The following is a 22,772-nucleotide window of genomic DNA, read 5'->3' as shown; positions in this document are numbered from 1 at the left end:
CAGGATGTATGTCTGTCTATCTGTGTCAAAGGTTCTTTTTAGTTTTTAGTGTTATTCTTCGATATAGCTAAGCTAAACCTTAAAGGGTGTGTAAAAACTAAAAGTGCTGACATTTTTCAAATTAAAATAGGGCGGCTTTTGTTAATAGTAGTAAAATGTTATGAATACCGTATTATTAGGACTTCTTTTTGGGTTGCAAATCTGCGGCTTTTAGCATTAAATTTTAAAAAAACCTTGACTGTGTCCAAGTTTTATTGGTATTTCTTTTTCTCGTATTCATTTGAATCCGGTGGATAGGAACCGGTTCTCATGAATACGAAAAAACTATGTCTAGCATCGTATTATATCCAGTTTTCTACGAATATAGAAATGTACAATCATAAGATTAAAACTAGTTTTTTTAGCCGGTGCCTTCGGCGCCACGGGGCTAAAAAAACTAGTTTTAATATTATAATTGTACATTCTATATCCGCGGAAAGCCGTTTATAATACGATACGAGAAATAACTATTATTCTTAAGTGGTTGTCAGTCAAACGGAATTTTCTAACTCATTACTTTTGAGTAATTTGATAGGAAAAAGTTAAGGAATTCTGTATAAGTTGCAAATGTACTCGTTTTCCAAGAAATTTTTCTCTAAATTTAAATCGCAAAGCTACTCTATAACTTGGTTCTCTACATCTCTTCATGTTTTTGTTTATTAGCTGACTTAGCAATTATATACTTTAATTGTATTTCATTTTTAGACTATATAAAAATAAAAACCTTTCCTGTTTTTAAATATTTGTTTTATTGAAATTATCGGCAAAAATTCATAAAATATATTACATGTACTATTTAGATTGCCAATGTGCAAAATTAATGCAATTGTTAGGATTCTAAAATTGTATAAATGGTTTTTGCAATTTGATAATTTAGCATTTACCTAACTAAATTCAAGTAGTGCTTTTATTTCATCATAAAGTGTTGTTAAAGATCAAATTGGTTAAAATATTTGTTTTGTAAAATCAAATGTCGACTTGTTGAATGTAGGAAAGGATTTTATTATTACTTGGATCTAACATCTAGTGAAACTTGTAGCTGCCTATAATAACGATTCTCACCTTCCACCCCTTTACCTCCCCTCCAATTGGTAAACGAACTGACCAATAAGTAATGACCATATAAGTAACCTAAAATGACGAAAATTGTTCCCCTGTCATAAAATCCATGTATCTATTTATGTAGGTAGATATTTTATATTTGCAATTCCCTCCTCCTACAACACATTTTTATATTTTTACAGTACGTTTCTGCAACTTAACAATGATGATTTGATCATGTTTGTATCCTATTCTACAAAGTAGTAAGGTTTTTTTTGTCTTTAGCTTAAGTATTTAATGACCACTGCACTGTACCAATTGAGTTTCAATTTTAGGGAATCTTTACATAGGTTTAAAGCTATTTTACTTACTTTTGCTTGGTTTTAGACTATTTTGTCCTTCCCCAACTCTTTGAGTATAGAGTCCCTAGATGCTAGGGCCGCTATAACTTTCGGGCACATAACCCCTCCTTAAAATCTAGAGCAACTAGATGCTAGGGGGGAATCCACCAGTACATAATATTGTAAATTACTAAGGTATCATTCAAGGAATGAAATTAAAGGCTTCTTCATTCAATAAGAGTGTTCCAGATAATAATTGGGCCTCCAAATTTTTTTTAGAGCTATACTTATAAAAGACCTTGCTTTTTACCTAACAATTCCTATTTTCAGGGTATATATGCTCATGTTGGTTTACCTGCAACTAATCTTGGAACCTACAAATACCCCAAGGACATGGCAGGGTTCATCAGGGAGTGCCAGAAACCTGGCATCCTGCAGTCTCAACTGGATGCTTTTATTAAGTAAGTTTTTTAGGCTGATTTATGATAATCAAATGACGGTAAAGAGATATAAAGAGGGGGGAAAGGCAGATGTGCCAGTTTGAAACCCTAATTAAAAAATCAAGTTATTAAATTAACCCAGTGGCCGTAATTTAGCAATTTAATTGGCGTAAAACTGGTTTTTGCTGTAACTAAAGGAAAGTTGGTATAAAAGAGGGGGGGGGGGGGAGATTGAAGTGCGTTGAGGGGAAATTTTCACCTAGAATTGTTTGTAAGAAATGTGATCCCGTGTTTCTGATATTTACCAAATCATTTATGTTTAGAAAATGTAAGAGTAAACCACCTCTGTAAGTGAAGCCAACATTCCTTATGAAGAATTACCTGCTCAAATGATCATCACAAAAATACCAAGAAATCAAAAAAGAATTACATTCAGAAAATATGAAGACACTAAGCTGAAATCAATCATGAAAATAGAACGATGTAGGACGTAGGTTAATTTAAACTTGCCAAATTTTTGTTTATTCTAGCAATAATCTCTGTAAAAGTTTATTTTAATTATACCTAATATATCTTACTAAATGGTACTTTCGCATATGCCTAAGCCCTGTGGGGGGGGGGGGGGGTTAACCCTGTAGGGTTACCATGTACCCAATTTTTCTTATCTAACCTTTTGCAACGGACAACCAAGGTTATGAAAGTAACAAACTGTAAATATGTGTAATAATATAATTTTTTGTGTGCCTATGTTGAAAGTAATAAACAAACTACCACCCCTTCCCTCCCTTTTTTTAAATTTTTTTTTAAAAGGAGGAAAAGGGGGCTTATATCAGTGCTAATCAGGGCACTTGATGTGAAAGCGCCTAACCAAATTCAAGTTATATTAGTATATTTAATAATGATTTTCCTTTCTGGAAAATAATCTTCAAAATCTAACAAATTAACAGAAATATAGGTACTTATAGATTGAATCATTAGGTACTTATGTAACTTTAATTGTCATAAAATTAATTTTTAGATGTTGTGCTTAAGCGATTTTGGAACAATAACTCAATAGATTTTGAAAACAATAGGTTTTTTTGAAAACAGTTTTTATATAAGAATTTTTTAAAGAAACAAAATATATAAAGAAAAGCATTTTTGTTTTTAAAATATACCTATTGAAGGAGTATTTCCAAATAAGTAGAAGAATGATTAAAAAAAATATTAGGTTTTCTATTTGCTACCTACTTACATTTGGTTTTATTTAGGTAATTTATTTAAATATTTTTTTTTATAACTGTAAAAGTTTTGTAACTCTTATGTGTTCTGTAATTAGTAAATTAAATATAAAAACAAATCTTTTAAGTATATTAGTTTGTTATACAACTTGTAATTTGTTAATACAAGCAGAGTCGTGCAAAAATACAATTTAGGGGGTGTGACAACCCCTAATTTCTCCAGGCTCCACTACCCCTTTAAAAAGGGGGAGGTAAGTTGTGCTAAAATTCCGTAAAGTTGTGAGTTTAAAGGCTTAAAAATTGTAGTAGAAAGATAACATTCACTGAAAAGAACTACCTATAGACAAAAATATTAGTGAAAAATATTTAGTAAATATCATCGTTCTTCTACTGTTTTCTTGCCATAAAACTCACACTTTTAACGGAATTTTAGCACAACCTACTTCCTCCCTGATAATTCTTTGATATTAGTTTTATTATACCTTTTTGTGCTATTGCATTAGAGAAAAGTTTGAAAAGTTACAGTTAAAAGTTCATAAGTTTCCTACCTCTACGTTTATTTTCGATCTTAATTTTTCCTATTTTTAATTTAAGGGTATTTTTTTTTGTAGAAAGGCAGAGGACATTAGACTGTAAATTACACTAGGTAGTAACCAATGTTTTATAAACACGGCATCTTATTCGTTAGCTCAATAACTCTGGCTACTTTTGTTGAGTTTTCATTAGTAGTGCCCAAACATTTGAACCAATAATCTTAATGTACAGAAGGAGTAATTTTCTTCATAATCATTGGGAATGTACACCAATTTTAATTGAAACATATATGTAGTAAACTCATAACCATTTAACTTTGGAAAAAACATGTAATCGTTTATTTATATTTTATTTATTTGAGTAAATTAAAATGTAAAACCATAGTGTACTATTTATTTCTGTTTTTATTTTCAGAATTTTTAGGAATAAAGATGGCTAAGTAATGAGAATGTTAAGTTATGAAAAATGAAAAAGTGGATAAAAGCCAAAAATCTTCTAATTATTTCTTAATACTGCGTTGTATTATCATTAGATAGTCTATTTTGCAATATTCAGGGCTTTACCCATAGCTGCAAGGGATTTTGCTCTATTCGCTTTATGGTTTATATTTTGAAACTTATTTTTTTCTTTTTCTTAAGAGAGTTTTCCCTGGAAAAATCCTAAAATCCGGATATTTTTCCCGGATCTTTCTGAGCAGAAATAGGAATTGGTATAACATTACCAAGAAGCACTTTAGGATCATGGAAAGAAAACGAAGGTGCCGGTTTCATCGTATTTTCACAGTGGCTTTTGAAGGGTTATTTTAGGTTAGGTTAGGTTAAGTAAATGTTATTGATTGCCCCGCAGGGTTAGAAAATATGCCCCGCAGGGCTAGAGCCCCCTGCAAGGGCTAAAAATAGGAGAAAGGCAACTGTGAAAAAACGACGAAACCGGAAACTTCGTTTTCTTTCCATGATCCGCACTTTAAATAGACACTGGCGGCTACGCCTCCTTGTGCATTGGGGGAAGGTTGGGATGAAAGATTTAAAGCTCATTTTATTGTTTTAAATAGATTAAGTGGAGGGTCAGTTTCTAAATGCATTTCTCTGGATAGGTTGTTAATATCATCCCCTAAAATAGTTACAAACCTTCCATGGACCTATAAGAAGCTTCAATTTATGAGAAAACATGTTTGTCTCATGTTCAGTTAGATCCATCGGTACAAACACAATACATTCTGTTACTGTTATATGTTTGATTATATATTTTTTGATTTCAGCTGCTTTATGGGGGAAGCTTTTAGTGTTAGTGGATAAGTTCAGCAGACATGTTATTTTCACTACTAAAATATAGGTTTTTTAGCCAAAAAGTCGAATACTCTGGAAATTCGAACTGATATCATTTATTTATACCTATATAGATAGCTCCACGTCTTTATTTAAATCATAAGTGCATAGCCTAAAGATTAAATTGCATTTGAACTTGAGTGTATTTTTTCTTGAAAAAAGCTGTAAAAATGTGTTTTTAACCTAACAAATTCATAAAAAAAAATCCGCAAGTAAAATATAAAATATCCGGGAAGCTTTTTAGTAATAAAATTCATAAATAACAAACATACCACATTTTGCAATAGATCATTTAAAAGCTCTAAAACAATTTGTTTTGCTTGTGAAAGAAAAGGCAAGAAATGCCAAGATTAAGAGAAAAATGAAACAGTGTTTGTTCTTGAAAATCTTGTGCAAATGAAGGAACTAACAGGTCTTTGTAATACTTGTAAAACATGTTTATAAAACATATTTGTAATTATGAATTATAAATTCAAAGTGATGTGTCTATTAAAAGCAAAACTGTTCTAAAAATAGTGATGGTCCGTTCGCCCATCCATATAGTTTTTTCCCTGTTAATTTAGGCATGTTACAATTGTCATGGATAAATTGATTTCAAACTTAGCATGGTAATTCCTTTAGTAGTTAAGTATTTATTTAGAAAACGTAGCAACTGTATAATCGTTACCAGAATGTCAAATTTTGTTTTGACATTTAAAATATTTACATATATTATAATTATTCTTTAAGTGTTAATGTTCGTTCGTCCTAGTGACCTATTCCAGTATGAGAATCTGAATTGCTATAATATTTTTTTTAAATCTTTATATATTTTGAAATTTATTTTGAATGCCATCTTAGTTAATTAAATGTATTTCTATACAAAAAACAAATATTATTGTGGATTTAAAAGAACTTCATATAAAATAAATGAATAAAACTTGTTGAAATGATGTTAGATTTTTGGAAAATAGAGGGTTTTATTAGGTATAAAATATAAAAATATGAAAAAAATTAGGCTATGCACTTATGATTTAAATAAAGACGTGCGGCTCTCTATTTAGGTATAAATAAATGATAACAGGTCGAATTTCCAGAGTATTCCTCTTTTTGGCTAAAAAACCTACATTTCACTAGTGTTTTTAATACCTTATTATAGGGCATTTTTCAGATATCCGAATAAATCACCCTAAAATGTTGTTCTCTCAAACAGTTGGTAAACTAATGCAAGGCAGAGGCGTTATTCAACGTCTTTCTGTCATTCAAACACGTGCCTCCAGCAGACGTTCAGATGCATGTAAGTGTGAAGTAGCATAACTGCTTTATAATTAGGATTATGTCCGTTCGTGACTACATTTTGGCTGCACTCTTCAAAAACTCCATTCATTTTTAAAACTAAGCTTTTCTGCAAGTCCGTATGTTTTTATTAGGTAGAACTTTTCGTTAATTTAGGCATGTTAGAAGTATCGAATTGATCTCAAACTTTGCATGATGATTCCTGTAAAAGTTTGGTACGATTATAAAGCTTAGCATCTCTATAATCGTTTCCAGAAATTCCGTACGTCCAAGGTAAAATAATATAAGCGAAGCACCAGTAGTCGTGGCCGATTTTGTTTTTCCTAATAGTTTGGCATTAACCCTTAACAGTCGGGCCCCTTGCCGCACCTTAATCAGTCGGGGGGGGGGGGGGGGGGCGTTCAACGCCCCCCATATTATCTCAGTTCCTATTAGAGCAAGAGGGCTAATTTTTTTTGTACAAGTCCCCTGTGTTATGATGAATTTCCGACCTTAAGTAAGTCAAAGTCAATTTTTGCTTCCTTCACCCTTTTATTTAACAACCTTTGTTTTTAGGTCCTTTTTTACTTAAAAATTTCAAACGGCTGTAATTTTCTTATTTTTGAAGCTAGAAGAACAATTTTTTTGCAGAAAATGTTTATCTTTATGTAAATTTTATATTTGAAATGTCAAAATATAAATTTCAGCGGCCGCAGCTGTACTTGGCAGCTGCCAGCCGCCGCAGTCGGCGGTCGGCGGGAAAACGGCGGTGGATCTTTATGAAATTTTATTACGTTATGTAGACATGTAAGAAAAGCTTAAGTTTAAAATTTGAAGTCTCTAAGTCAAAAATTGAGGCCACAGGAGCCTTTTAAAGATTTCTGGAGACCTGGAGGATCAGGACCTGCAGGATCATACCTGGAACCTGAAATTGACTTGAACACCTGTATTTCATATAAGGATGTACTACTAGAGGATATTTTAGTATTTTGGCAAGATAAAATACTTTGTTTAAGTCAAAAAAATATTTTTGCTCTTTACCTGGATGACCCTGCCAGGTTTGCTGGCAGCCTGTGCCCGCCAGGATGGAGATATTCAAAAAATTCCAACTCTCAGTTATGTGTCATACCCAAACTTAAAAAGTCACGCAGTTTGGGCTCTTTATCTTTCACACACAGAAAATGAGATAGAAAAAACCGGATGGGGGGGCGTTCAACGCCCCCCCGGGCCCCCCCCCCCCCCGACCGTTAAGGGTTAAGATTGTGTAACTTTCTGAAATTATTATTTAAAACTTTTTTTCTTTTATACTATAGGGTAGTGCGGGGTTAATGCGGTAGGGGGGTCTAATTCCGGTCACTCGACCAACTTTTTTAAAACCGTTTTTTAACGGTGTTCTAAACGTTTGCGAGAGATCTTCAGAAAAGCAAAGTTGTAGTTTATTGCCTATACTTTCATTTCTTACATCAGCAAATTTTTGTCAGATCACTCCTTCTATGATTTTTTTGCCCTCAAAAAGTTGCAAAAAATTTGCAAAAAAAAAATTTCAAAATAGGCCATGTTCAATCTAAAATTGTGAAAAAATGGTAAGTCCTATCGACCCCCGGGTTTTTGTAAAATGAAAGATATGGCATTCATTTATCGTTTGCAATTGGAGGCGTTGTTCTAACTTGATTTTTTCATAATTTTTTTTTACGTCTCAAAAAAAGGGTCTATTCCGGTCACTTTTTTTGCTTTTTTTTATTACTGTATTTATAAATTTATAATACCCTAATGTTTTATTTAGGTGATCTGGAAGCATAAACAACCTAAATGCATTACCTAAGCTTTAATCATTGCCTTGCCTGTTGTGTGATGTACATTACTAGTCATTTTACTGCTTGTATTATGTCATGTTTTGTTGCCTAAGCTTTTCAATTTGTAAAGACATTAAAAATTTTTCAGACACATTTTTATAGTAATGGGAAGAGTATATCACCCAAAGGAACGCATTAAATATTTTCCTGAAGATGTATCAGCTGCATTGGCTCATGTAAGAAGGGGTATGTCTATTAGAAAGACTGCTAGAAGATTTAAAATTCCATATGAAACCCTTGCATCTTTTTCGTATAAGAGGGTGTTCGAGATTTTTGCGCGGTTTGGATTTTTTATGTCAAATCGGCTAGGATTAAGCTAGAAAGGTGTTTAAGGTGTCTATAGAAAGCTCTTTGCATGTCCTAACAAAAACTCCCCAGGATATGGGTTCTATCTTCAAGATTTAGAGTACATATTCAAGATTTTGCATTTTCAAAATTCCTGTTTCATAAAATGTGTTGAAATATTAGAGTTAGACCCCATATCATTTCGAGTTAATTGTCAGGCATGTAATTTTGCATCTTTAGACACCTTAACCACCCTTGTAGGTCAATCCTAGCCAATTTGAGACAAGAAAAAATGTATCAAAAACTGCTGTCAAAACTGGCAGGATTTTTAAAATTAAAATTTTTTGGGAAAAATCACTTTTTTCAAGAAATTCCAAGACCTGCGAATCAGAAATTGCCTCTAATTTATGTATAAAGCTTAAAAAAACCTAATCATATAATAAAAAGTATGATTTTTTTTAAAAAGTTTGCATGAAAAAAATCGATGTTTTTTTTGCGATTTTACCGACTTTTTTAAAATGGGCAAAATGTGGTCAAAAAATTGTCTGATCTGCATGCGACTAGTACCGTTAGAAAGCTAATGACCTCAGCTTTCTACTCATAGTTTAAAATGTTAAAAAAAAATATTTTAAGGGGGTGTTCCACCCCCCCCCCCCCCAAAGTCAACTGACCGAAATATCCCCACCGGTGGGGTTATTCCGGTATAGGCCAACCGCCGCCCTTAAAACCGATTTTTGACCGACTTCTAGTTGCGAGATCTTAACGGGACCAAGACAGGCTTCTTCGTTATTGCCATATCTTTCATTTGCACTCTTAAAAACCGGAAAAAGTTTTTGGGAAGTATGTTTTTTTTTAAGTTGAAGCAAAAAATTGACCGGAATAACCCCGCACTACCCTAAAACCTATTTCAATTTGTAATTTATTGAAATTTAGTTTTAAAATTTAAAACTTATAAAGGGAGGAGTAGGTTTCGCTAAAAATCCGTTAATGTTGTGAGTTTTAAGTTAAAAACAGTAGAACGATAAAAATTTATGTTAACTTTTAAAAAAAATTTTTGTCTATACCTAGTTCTTTTAAAAAAGAAATACATTAACTACTATTTTTAAGTCTCAAAACTCGCACCTTTACGGATTTTACCCGCAACCTACTCCTCCCCTTTACTTTATAGAAAGGAAAGTACTAAAATTGTATAATTAAAATATTGTAAGTACGTAATAAACAAGTTTAATATATTATTATGTTAGTTTTAAAACAAATTCATTTTAGTTTGATAAACTTTTTAATAAAACTAAATCTGAGACCTACTTGTCTTTGAAATACTAAAAAATAAAATAAATCATCAAAAGGAATCTCTAGGTTTATTTTTAAGAGATGCAAATAAAAAAGACTTAAACAATTGGACCTAATAGCAGGGGTGTATATTCTGCACAAGATTCATTTTTTTCCCATGCATCAATTTTTTTTATTTTTTCCCCTCCTGTTTTTTTCAAACAAGAAAGGGGGAAAATAGGAAAAAAAATCAGAACTCTTTATTTTATTAATTTCTTCCCCCATCTCACACATTATTTTTATTTAAGGAAGGGAGACAATTGGGGGAAAAAATGTTATAATTTCTCTTAATTTTTCCATTTTTCCCTTCAACAACATATTTTTTTAACCCCCCCGCCCCCCCCCCCCCTAGCAGGATCAATTTTGCAGAATATACACCCCTCACCCTGCCTGAAAGGGGACTTGGCACGAACGAGAGCGGCTTTTGGGTTATTAATAGGCTTTATAGGATATACGTGGATATACTGACAGGAGAAAACTTGTCAATTTAACTTGCTAATGTGTACCTCATTTATTGTTCAGTTCGTTCAACCAGTAGGAGGGGATGGGGTATCGTTATTTTATACAGTTGCGAGCATCACTTTATCTGAGTACATGAATATCTGGTGCAACATCCATGTAATAATATATCGATCGAGTTACTGCAGTATCTGAAAAATCACCTCGTTTGCGTATTGTCTCGCTCTTTGAGCAAAGTTACTCCTAACTTAAGTATGTTGTACATACAATTTGCTGCTTTTAGATTAGTTATTGAAGAATAAAAATGTTGTCAATTTTTTTGGTGCATGTATGTACTTACAGATAGGACACCGTTTACTTTTACACACTTTTCCTCAACAGTTTAGCGGATTTACAACCAACACGCAACAAGCGGTCAATGGATCCTATAAATAGACATATTTGTTGAATCAAAACTGGTTTTACCTAAATTGTATCTGCTCCTTCTTCAGGATTATAGAATTTCAAAGATTTTAACCAAAAATGTGCGATGATTTGACTTTAAAATAGCATTTAACCTTAATGATCATGGCTTGTTAATATAAGTTTGTCATATTTGTTGAGGTTTTAAAACAATATTTCTATAGACAATTCAACACTGCATATTTAGGATTTATAACAATGGTTTTTTTTATGCATTATTAGTGATATAAAAAGTCATATCAAAAGTACTTTTTATATATTAATTCTAATTGTTTAGATACTTTGCCGTTTATTACACAAAAGTAAATATTTCTGTTCTAAACCATTTTGAATTTTATATGGATAAAATAATTGATATAATGAACAAGGATAACAACATCCATAAAAGCGAAGCACTGAAACGGTAGGACAAACGGACATTAACACTTGTTTAGTGTCGAACTCAATAATCAGAATATAAAAGTACAGGAGTCGAAGCAAAATTGTAAGTAAACTGCTTGATCAAGGATAATGTTTATTGACATACTTACATTTTAGGACTTGATTATAGAGTTGCTTCGCTTATAATATTGTACTTTGTTGTCCCAGGAATCTATATACCAAAAATCAGATCAAACGGATAATTAGATCACATAAAAATTAGTTGTTAAAAGATTAGAAAAATCAACATGTTTAAAATGAACGTACGGACATTCTGGTAATGATTATAGAGTAGCTACACTTTCTAAATCGTACCAAACTACTACAGGAATGACCATGCAAAGTTTGAAATCGATAGAACAATTCTAACATGCCTAAATTAACGAAAAAAATATCTATCTGAGACGGACGGACGGAACGACCCTAATTATAGAAAAGCTTCGCTTTTAAAAAGTAAGTAGGTTAATAAATGACGCAAAAGGTTTCTTTAAAAACATTATTTAAAAAAATATACTTAAATTTTAGATTTTAAAAATTTTATATAAATTGAATTAAATTTGGCAAAAATGTTATAATGATCATCTGATATGTACTGAAATGTCTGTAGATTACGATTTGAATAGCTGATTAAATTCTACACTTTATGAAAGCTTCACATAGGTCCAAGGATGGGTTCAAGCTATTGAATTTTAGATTTAAGTCTTTGAATGATTTTATGCCTTACCTCTCAGAAAACAGACCAACTAGATGCAGGGGCACAATCGCTAATTTTTATTTTGAGCTAGTATATCTTAATTAAACACCAAATTATTGTCTTGTGTATTTAAGATTATTTAGCAATTGAAAACAATTATTATTTAATTTTGTATCTTATTTAAGACATGGCAAAACCTTTTTCAAAATGTGATCATAATCTAAATAGGTCAAAGATTTTGGTCCTTGTTGATCTATAATTATATTAAAAAAAAAAACAAGACTCTTTCAACATAAAGAATAAAGGATAGAAGCATATACAACAAGTATAAGAGGTTAACTCACAAACAAAATATGAATTTTACATATTTATTCAGACATTACAAATTGTTTCGTGCATGTTTGCACTCTTCAGATTTCAATGTAAAACTAAAGTTTAAAATAAATCTAATTTAAAGGATTTTTACAAATATTTTAGAAGATTTTTTGAACATAATATTTAAATAAATATTCATATACAGCAGCACCAGAAGTTCCGTCGAGGCAGGGTAAGAGATGTATCTTTCTTGAAATTCTTCTTCTTGATCTTGTAATCCATGAAAGGACCAGTTTTACCAGGTGCTGCGTGAAGTTGGTCAGGGGGTGGGGGCAGATTCTTCTTCAGGATAGTGGTTGAAGGAAATCATTTTTGTTTCAGAGCGTTGATTCAATTTTGATCAGAGGTCTCAACTATTTTAAGAATAGGAGACTAGTTTCATCTTGCAAGTGAAGGTATCAAAATTGTTACCAGAGAGTTCTCAATACATAATGTAGAGAATAATATAAGAGGTTAACTCACAAACAAAATATGAATTTTACATATTTATTCAGACATTACAAATTGTTTCGTGCATGTTTGCACTCTTCAGATTTCAATGTAAAACTAAAGTTTAAAATAAATCTAATTTAAAGGATTTTTACAAATATTTTAGAAGATTTTTTGAACATAATATTTAAAAATACAACAAGTATCTTTAATACATGCAGGATTTCACTTTAACAAACTAATAAAGGTTTTCTAATCTAACCTAATCATAGGACCGTAGGACAAACTGACATTATCATTGTACAGTTTAAGAAGTGAATAATCAGAATATAAAGTTATAAAAGTCGGAACAAATGTGTAAGTAAATTTTTTAATTGTTTGTAATCAAAAAAACTTTTTAAAACAGTATAATATTTAAGGACATAATTACATTTTAGGACTTGATTATAAAGATGCTTTGCTTTAAACATTAAAATTTGTTGTCCTAGGAATCAGTATTCCAAAAATCAGATCAATTAGATAATTTTTACACATAAAAATTTGTTGTTAAAAAAGTTAAAAACAACATATTAAAAATGGGCGTATGGACATTCTGGTAACGATTATAGAATTGATACGCTTTCTAAACCGTACCTAATTAGTACAGGAATAACCTTGCAAAGTTTGAAATCGATAGGAAAATTCTAACATGTCCAAGTTAATGAGAAAGGTAATTGTTCCACCTAAAAAGCTAACTGTTACTGACGGACGACGGACTAATCGACCCCAATTGTAGAAAAGCTTCAATTTAAAAAAAAAGTATGTATATGTTGTAAATCAATTGTGTCAGTATTTTTAGTTAAATGATATGTTGATTTTTTATTACTGTTTTTACTTTCTAAGTTTAAAATTTCAAGGTAATTTGAAGAAAAACAAGCATTAATTAAAGTCAGAAGGTACCCCCGTCGACAATTTTATAAGTTATAATTTATCTACAAAAAAAGGTTTTAAAACAACTACTGCTTTCATGTGTTAAGGGTAATATACAGCATCTATATGTTACATCAAAGGCCATTTTAAAGTCAAATCATCACACATTTTTTGTTAAAATCTTTGAAATTCTATTATCGCGAAGAAGGAGCAGATACAATTTAGGTAAAACCAGTTTTGATTCAGCAAATGTGTCTATTTATAGGATCCATTGGCCGCTTGTTGCCTGTCGGTTTTAAATCAGCTAAACTGTTGAGGAAAAGCGTGTTTAATAAAGTTAAATTTCTACAAATCATAGTTATGATATATTAAAAAGACGGAGAGTCCTTTTATCTGAATAAAATTGTCACTTTCTTGTACAGTACAAGATTAGGATTTAGTTCTAAATTTCAGTTTTGTTTCTGCATTTAATATTCATTTCTAATATTAAGCGACATGCAGCATTATTCAAAAGTAACATGATGTGTGTTTGTGTTTGTGAAGGATCTAGCTAACCGCTGAACCGATATGATTTATGGTTGGTTAACTCCAAGTGGTTCAAATAGGACAATTGAATGAGGTTGTTGATTCAATATATCTAAGTCTCAATTTTATATATTTAATTTGTCCAAGAGTTTAAATATTGTTCTCCTTTTTAGTAAAGCTCCTCATAGGTGCAGAGAAGGTATTTAAATATTTTGAGAAAGGGTAACTCCACCCTTCCAAAGAGAAATCGCCCTTAGAAATATTACCACCCCAATTTTCCTTTTTTAAAATTCAAAATGAAAGTGAAGGATTAAATTCCACCCTCCTTCCCCAGTGACATCTAGGGATCCTCTTGTTATAATATAGAAAAAAATATTTTTCAAATTTGCAAATGGAACTCCCACATACAAACGTCTTGATTTCATGTTAAATTAACTTTCCTAATCATACCTATTTTTACTAAAATTCAAATTTTAATTTTCCTAGGTAATCTAAATATCTATTAATTAAATATCAATTGTCATATCCTATCCTATTATATAAAGTATCCTATAATATAAAGTAGTAAGCGTTTTTTGTCTGTCCCGAAGGATCTCGCTAACCGCTGAACCGATATTTTTCTCCTTTACAGTGAAGCTTTTGATAGGTCCTGGGAAGGTTTTAAACTATTTTTGGGGAGGGTGTCTTCACCCCCCTCCCCCAAAAATTTATTTTTACTCTTTTGAAACTCAAATTTAAAATGGGATGAGGTCGGATTTTTCCCCTCCTACCTTAATTGCCCCTAGAGGCTTCTAGAGGCGTAGCCGCTAGTATTATATAAAGTAGTAAGCATTTTTTGTCTGTCCCGAGGGATCTCGCTAACCGCTGAACCGATATTGTTCTCCTTTACAGTGAAGCTTCTTATAGATACTGGGAATGTTTTAAACTATTTTTGGGAAGGGTGTCTTCACCCCCCCCCCAAAAAAAAAAAAAAAATATTTTTTTACTCTTTTGAAACTCAAATATAAAATGGGATGAGGTCGACTTTTCCCCCTCCCACCTAGAGTCTTCTAGGGGCGTAGCCGCTAGTTATATAAAAAGTACTATACTAGCATAGATGAGAGAATTTCCCCTATTTTGTTAAATGAAATGATTAAAAAGGTAGGGTAGTTTTTTTTATGTCACACCCTTGCGGGGAGGGGGGGGGGGTGTCAAACTTAACAGGGCCTCTACCTGCAGAGCCTAAACCTTGCGGGGCTACTTTGTACATAATAAAATCAAACCTGTAAGTAAAAGTAACACAGATAAAAAACTAACCCCCTCCCCCTTATTTTTAACTATTTTTAAATAGGGGGGCCGTGGGGTTTATTTGCTCGACTATACACTTTTAGTGTAACCCTGCTAAACTATTACTATTTTAGTTGACCAAGCCCCGGGCTTTCTCAATGACGATGATGTCGTCATTGAAACTCCGCGACCAGAGGTGAGAACTTTATCATTTTTAATGTCTCTAGTATGCTTTAGGGTATCCGCGAATCTTGAATTTGGCGTAACATGTAGAGGATCGGCCCGTTTTTGGTAAGTTAAGAGTTAGGACTCTTGGGGGGCTTGGTGTCGCTTCGAATACTAGAACTCTCTCCACGCACCTTGAAACATAGTCCGCTTATGATTGCGGTGTAAAGCGTCCATTCGCCCATCAAACAACCAACTCTGCACGACCTTTGTCTGAGAAGTCCTAACTGTGCATGATAAAGAGTTACGCCTAGTTTGGGCCAAGGCATTCCCCCCCACTATTAACTATTTACGTCGCACATCTGACATAGTAGTAGTGGGAACCAGTTTTAACGTCTTAAGTTATGACGCGGTGTCGGGCCAAGATCCGAACCTATTACCTTTCCGACGACGAGCGGATGCGATACGTGTTGAGCCACGTCGAGGTTTTTTTTCTGTAAGTTGTAGCTTCGAATCTCGACCCAACACCGCGCCATAGTTAAAAACAGTTATTACTTATTTTTTGTCAGAAGCTCGACACAAAATGTTAGTGTGGTCTTGATGTCTTGATCCAAAACAGTTGTAACTCATTATCGAGCAAAGATAGTATTTTAAGACAAAAATCATGCATTAATATGGTTGTTTGTCATAAAGGCGTTTGATCATATAATCATGCAATCATTAAACAAGATTTGGTTCAGAGATACACCAAAACAAGATCTCATGGTGTATCCCGTCCTCGGCTATCATGTCTCGTTGACGGATAGATGAACAACAAACAGAAAGAGACAATTATATAGATAACCATCCCATTGAATTTCATTTAAATCTAAAGTTTTATTAATTTGCAAAATAATTCCATTCACATCAATATTAAAATGCATATTCATTTTTAATTAATTGTGCCAAATTTTATAATTCATTTAAGTTTTTTCATTTTTTTTTCCGTGGAAAACTAATTCAAAACGATGTGATAAATATCCTATTACATAAAGTAGTATGTTTTTTTGTATGTAGCCTAAGATTTTGATGGCTACCTAATAGATAGAGTTCTCCATTTTAGTGAAGCTTTATATATGTCCCTGTATTGAAGTTAACGATGCATATGATATTAGCGAAGCAAATTTGGAATGTTAGATGAAGACTAATTGCTCAGGGATCTAAAGGGATAAGACAATGGCCCATAAATTGATGTATATCCCCAATGATGACACACTAAATTAACCCTTATTTAGATTGCAGTAAGTGGTTGAAACGTTTGGACACTCAACCTTATAAACCAGCCATTCATAATTCAATGAAAGTCCCCAAAGTTGTTAAGCCAACGAATAAGAAAACGCTATGCTGAACTAGTGTTATAAAAGTGCCCAATGTCCCCACCCTCCCTAGCTGCCAATTGCAACAAAACGACACTAGAAAACACAAAAAACAATAAATCTGAAATATACCTAGGTAACAAAATTATTATTTTTAGTCAACACTGGATTCAATGAAAGCAGCCAATTTTACGGGGCCTGAAGTGTAAGTAATTTTCATTTTTAACTCAAGATCGGGGTTGGTTGTTTTATGGGAGTCAGTTTACCTGAAAACCTTTTGGATAAGGGCCATAGAAATAAGGACTTTTCACGATTATAGAAAATTATAAAGTTCAGAACCGGTTCTAATCCTGCGGATATTAATCGGTTTCGAAGCCGTCCTATCGATTTTAAATTTGGGTTGAAGATAGGTACGATTTAGAAAGCATAGCAATATTACAATCGTTTCCAGAAAGTTCATTTAAAAAATGCTGATTTTAAAATTTTTTAAAAACAACTTATTGTATGATATAATATAAGCCTTGTATTTATCTTATTTTCAACATTGATTCTATGAAAACAAGCTACAATTTTTTAAAGGAAGTATTTCTATTATCAAGTCCTAAAAATGTACACATGTCCTTTAACATAATCTTGTATTTATACAATTTTATTTAGACCTTTAAATCAGTATTTATGCTTATTAAGTGTTCATGATCGTTTGTTCAACCGTTCAATTTCATAGCTTCGCTTTTATGGTTTTTGTCATCTTGTTTTTTTTTAGAGAAGAAGGGTCAAAGGAAAGATCTCTGAACTCAGTAACCCTGATCGGTAGGGTCGGTGCCGATCCTATCATGAGAGGCAACGCTGCAACTCCAGTTTTGACTTTCAGGTATCTTAAATCTTATATATTAGACTAGACTATATACCTCTAGGGGCACTTGAGAGGTGGGGGGTTGGGGTAGGTTGTGCTAAAATTCTGTAAAGGTGCGAGTTTTAGGCTTAAAAACTGTAGTAGAACGATAATATTTTTGTTAACTTTAAAAATAAAGTTTTTGTCTTTGGTTCTTTTAGTAAGGAATACACATATGTAGTGAAGATTATCGTTCTACTACAGTTTTTAAGCCTTAAAACTCACACCTTTACGGAATTTTAGCCCAACCTACCTCCCCCCTTATACAAATCATTGAAAATATTTCTCTTACACGTATTCTTTACTTTGTACATTTTATATAAGTCCAAGTATCGGCAGTTGCAGTTGAGCTACGAATTTATAACAATTTTTAAAAATGGGCGGCTCGACTGCGGCTGCGGATTGCAAAGAAATAAAGATTTCTATTAAGTCTAAAATTTGGCGGTTGCAGTGAAATTTTGGTAGCCTAACAAAAGTGAAACAAATAATTCGACCTGCTTAATTAGATTAATTAAATATTGCGGCAAAAATGTACAGCTGAGGCAGCGGCTACCGTACTCTGCTTTATTTATCTTTGGGAAGAAATTTGTATTCAGTGTTATTATGAATATAAATGAAATTGAATTTTGATAGTAGTACACTCTTTTCGTTAAGGACGTCTAGGCTTTTTTTTATGTTTGAGGGGGAGAAAATCCACATTTTAGGTGTTAAACTGGGGTAAGGGTTTTTTTTTAATGCAACCATCCCGTAATCAATGTATAAATGGCACTTTGAATTCGAATTTTGATCTAAAATTTTGCATGAGTAACCCTTGGTAGGTCAATTTTCCCTAAATCAAACAAAAAGTTGAAAAAGTAACAGCTAACGGCTCAGACGTTTAGCCGTTTTTTTGGCTATTTTTAGGGCAAATCTGTCATAAATTACATAGGAATCGAATTTTTAAAACATATTTTTGCTTTAAATCATGTGAAATGATAAAAATAAACATTTTTTAGATTTCTAGTTCTAGCCACTACCGACTAGAACCGTTTGAAAACGTTTTGGAGCGGAAAAGAGTATTATGTGGAGATAGGTTTCGTGATGGATTTCCCTTGAAAATATCCAAAAAAAAAAATGGCTAAACGGCTGAGCCGCCAGCCGTTAGCCGGTACTTTTCAAACTTTTTGTTCGATTTAGGGAAAATAGACCTACCAAGGATTACTCGTGCAAAATTTCAGATCGAAATTCGAATTCTAATTGCCATTTATACAAATTGATTACGAGATGGTTGCATTAAAAACCTCCCCCTTATTTATAGGGGGGGGGAGGTTAGTTACTAGTTAGGTGAATCATCCATTTACCCTTCCCCCCTCCTTCCTTGGGGGTCCCTGTTTTTATTTTGCAGTTTGATATCTAAGCTAAGTACCTATACATCATTTTTCTATTTTTTTGTTATATGTAAGGAATGCGGACCTTGTAAAATATAAATACCTTACTTTGAAATGTGATGCATTTCTTAATTGAAAAGAAATTTTATTCTAACAAAAAAGTCTAGCAGTTTCTCTTAAAGTGCCTTGACTAGCACAGACCCCCTCTCTCCCGCCAAAGAAATTGAAAATATGGTTGGGGGGGGGGGGGGGGGGGGTGTAATTTGATGACTTAATTAATTAGGGTAAGGTAATAATGAGGAGCTTCAATGAGATATCGGGTCTGGTCTTTATATACTTGAACGTGGAGCTTGAGCTGGCCCTAGTGGCTAATAAATCAAGATTAAATCCTTGTATAAAAGTAACAGGATGTCTGTGTGTTTGTACCGGATGTTTGCTCACCGCTAGAACGATTTAGTTTTTGTTTTACTTAAATGCTTTTTAGAGGTCCAAGGAAGGTTTATGAACATTTTAGTGATGTCCTAAGAAAAATCACCCTTCGAACTTCCCACCCCCTAAATACTTTTAGAACTAAAATGTAAATTAGAGGATTGACACCACCACTATCTAGAGGAGTAAACGCTTGTTGTGTATCATATTTATTTATCGTATTACAGACAACTTTTCTTCAGATATTGAAATAAAAATTTATTAAAACAGTTTTGTTACACCCGAAGCGCTGAAGGCCCAACCAACAAAACTGATATTAATATAATAATTTTTAATTTAATATTCTTGGAATATTGTTTGTGATAGGATGCTATACATGAGTTTTAGTATGGCTTAGAACCTGTTCTAATACAACGGATATTAATCGGTTTCGAAGCCTGATACTGGAATATTTATTGTTTCAGCCTGGCGACCAATATAAGCTGGAAAACTGATGATGGCAAATGGACGCACAGGACTGACTGGCACAATATTTCTGTTTTTAGAAACATGTAAGTTTTATATTTCATAGGGATAAAAAGGAGATTGATTTACCCTCAAATGCTATACCTACTTTTGTATTTTAGTTATAATCAAATCTTTAAGGATGGAGGGGACATTAAGCTCTTTATTACACTAGTCCTTAAAAGTCTTTTTGATCTTTTATTGAATTTTGATTGGCTGAGTGTCCAAATGTTTCAACCACTAATGGTAATACACAAAAGGGGTATTTTTGTGTAACATCATTCGGGATGTATAATTATCGATCCCTGTAGATCCCTGAAAATCTTGCTTTTGTATAATATCAAATGCTATGCAAATGTCAAACTGCTTGAATTAAACAAATAGGTATCTTTCATTTCGATAAAAATTACTAAATTTTTGTTGAGCAACTATTCTTAATCGTTTATAACTTTAAATTAAATTCTATGTTGGTTTTGATATAATACATCTACGTAACAATTCTGTACCAATACAAACCTGGGAGGGAGTTGACACTGGACTCCATAATATACAAGTACCCAAAGTTTTATTCTATGGTTAAAAAGAGGGAGGGGGAGTTATCGTGTTCAACAGGGTGCTTTGTAGGAAAGTACCATTAATTGTCCTTGATTAACAACCAAATTGTATTTCAGCCTGCGTGAACAAGCGTATAAGTATGTTAGCAAAGGTCGTCGTATACACATCCAGGGAAGAATTGCTTATGGAGAGGTATGCTAACATTTTAATCGTCTAAGCGTCATTATTATAAAGGGGGAGACGGGTAAGTCACTTTTTGTAATCAAACCTAAACGTAAAAGGACTTGATAGAAAAACACAGCACTGAAATTTGGCTTGGCAGTGGACATAATGTTTTCCCACTAAATTAGAAAATTTGAATCAATTGAGACATACCTAGGTTTTCCAACAAAAAATCACTTGTATTTGCACTTGACACTTAAATGAAAATCTTTGTGAAAAAATAAGTTTGTCTTAAATGATTAAAAATTGTTTAATTTGGCGAGAAAGGAAAAACATTCGGCAGTATACGGCGGTTTCGGCATGAGCATGGGTTCAGCCGCTGTTACTTCACATTTCCATATTTTACTACAATGAAGCAACTGAAATGCAAAATTTCAGTAGGTACTGTAGGGTGTTTTAGGTGTTATTACAAAAAGAGTCTCAACTACCTCCCCCTTTGAAACAGTGCAGTGATACGTAATCTAGATATTTTATAACATTCTACATGGGGTAATAAGGATTACCCAACAGACAATCATCTCTTTTATTGCACTACCTTTGTCTGGAAGTCTTAACTGTGCAAGGCCATTGCATTCCTCCCTACTCGAAATATTATTGTCACGTCTATGGCATAGTAGCAGCAGGAAACATTTTTTAACGTCTTCAGTTATGACGCAGTGTTGGACTGGACTGAGATGCAAACCTATCACCTCTCCATGTTTCAGATAATTGACAAGGCTGGAATGCGTCGGCACACAACCAGTATCATTGCTGATGACATTATCTACCTGGATGCTGGAAGGAGAGAGTAGAAACCTGCAATGCTCCTAGTTCCCTGCAACACTCGTAGTCCCCTTCAAAATTGTGGGGGGGGGGGGGGTGGATCAGTGCTTAACCGGTCACTCGCGGGTAACCCAATGAGAGCCCAATAAGAATTTGTAATTACATCACCTTTAATAGAAGACCATTTCATATGTATAATATTATACTCACTAATTTGTTTTTTTAGGTACTACATCTGTATCTGCAGATTTATTTCAACTCAACATTTTTTCGGTGCCATAATATTCATAATATTTCTTGTATTATTTTACTAAACTCATGAAAATTCTATGATGATCATATATATCTATAGTAAAACCTATTACGCTTATGTCTCTGTGTGTTATTTGTATACAACCAAAGATTTAATAAATATGTATTTTTTTTCATAAAGTTTTTTTTTGCTTTTTTGAATGTTAATTTGATCTACTAGTCTTTTTGTTACGTCAGTTTGTCATAAAGTTTGTGCTTTTGTGCGACCACTTTTTGAAGTTTTTATATATTATCTTCAAGAGAACAAGGCGTTTTTTCTCTTGTCTTGGCTACCGCAATTTTTTTTTTAGTAAAACCAGTTTTTTAGCTCTTTTAAGGCCCGGTCTAACAAAACTAGTATTAATTTCATGATTTTTATTTTAATATTCGTAGAAAACTGGCTATAATAAGATACGATATTTTATTTTTCAGTATGGATGAGAACCGATTTCTAATCCAGTTGATATTAATAAATCGGTTTCGAAGCAATACTAGGAAACTTAATTTCTCTACAGTCTATTTTTCTCTTTATGTTAGCTAGTAATGTATTTATTATTAAATTTTGTAGCTGGCAAAAAAACGATTTCCCTAATCCATCTCTGACTCTTCTACTGGATGAACGAAGTGACCAATAAATGAGGACCAACAACAAATTATCCCCTGTCAATATATCCACTTACATCCTATATCCAATCCATTGCAAGTGCAGCAACATTTTTGGAGAAGACTCTTCAACAGATTTGATACTGATTCTAGAGATTATTCTCACTTTACTGGCACAGTATATTTATACTAGAGGCTACGCCCCTAGAGGCCTCTAGGGACACATTAAAATGTTTTTGCCAATCTATGTTAAAATCAGCTATTTACCAGATATTTTTTCTCTGTTAGAACCAAAAATCTCCGCAGGGCGATTTTTGCGATTTCTCTTGGTAGGTTGGTGGAACCCTCCCCTAAAATAGCTATAAACCTTCCCAGGACCTACACCCTATAAAGGAAAACCATATCGGTTTAGCAGTTAGCGAGATCC

At 32.9% G+C, this 22,772-nt stretch overlaps 2 protein-coding genes across 4 annotated transcripts in view; both read left to right on the top strand.

Annotated features, from left to right (window-relative positions):
* LOC145331677 (uncharacterized) overlaps positions 1 to 4,031 on the top strand; it is a 39,810-nt gene extending 35,779 nt beyond the window's left edge. The window contains exons 47-49 of one of the 3 annotated variants that reach the window (XR_013883827.1): positions 1,752 to 1,882; positions 2,185 to 2,445; positions 2,740 to 4,031. Coding sequence is in view for 1 of the 3 variants with exons in the window: in XM_080176464.1 (XP_080032590.1) it covers positions 1,752 to 1,882; positions 2,185 to 2,212 (159 nt within the window). In the remaining 2 variants the exon portion in view is untranslated. Of the gene's footprint in view, positions 1 to 1,751; positions 1,883 to 2,184 lie in introns of all 3 variants that reach the window. The other 2 variants (XR_013883828.1, XM_080176464.1) reach the window with 2 other exon arrangements.
* Positions 4,032 to 6,058: 2,027 nt separating this feature from the next.
* On the top strand, positions 6,059 to 21,883 carry mtSSB (mitochondrial single stranded DNA-binding protein). The gene is made up of 7 exons (XM_080176225.1): positions 6,059 to 6,216; positions 15,335 to 15,396; positions 16,879 to 16,925; positions 17,484 to 17,591; positions 19,873 to 19,959; positions 20,584 to 20,659; positions 21,394 to 21,883. Exons 1-7 carry the CDS (start codon positions 6,114 to 6,116, stop codon positions 21,478 to 21,480), a joined length of 570 nt encoding a protein of 189 aa, XP_080032351.1. The 5' UTR covers positions 6,059 to 6,113; the 3' UTR covers positions 21,481 to 21,883.
* The last annotated feature ends 889 nt before the right edge of the window (positions 21,884 to 22,772 follow it).

This window comes from Acartia tonsa, chromosome 11 (assembly GCF_053477335.1).
Source record: "Acartia tonsa isolate MP-2025a chromosome 11, ASM5347733v1, whole genome shotgun sequence".
Lineage (NCBI taxonomy): Eukaryota > Metazoa > Arthropoda > Copepoda > Calanoida > Acartiidae > Acartia > Acartia tonsa.
This window is presented reverse-complemented; position numbering and strand designations above follow the sequence as displayed.

Excerpts from the sequence above, each read along its gene's own strand:
- mtSSB (XM_080176225.1), top strand. The coding sequence starts at position 6,114 with ATGTTGTTCTCTCAAACAGTTGGTAAACTAATGCAAGGCAGAGGCGTT. Across the intron at positions 6,217-15,334 it reads CAGCAGACGTTCAGATGCAT|TTGACCAAGCCCCGGGCTTT; the intron begins GTAAGTGTGAAG and ends TTACTATTTTAG. Across the intron at positions 19,960-20,583 it reads ATTTCTGTTTTTAGAAACAT|CCTGCGTGAACAAGCGTATA; the intron begins GTAAGTTTTATA and ends ATTGTATTTCAG.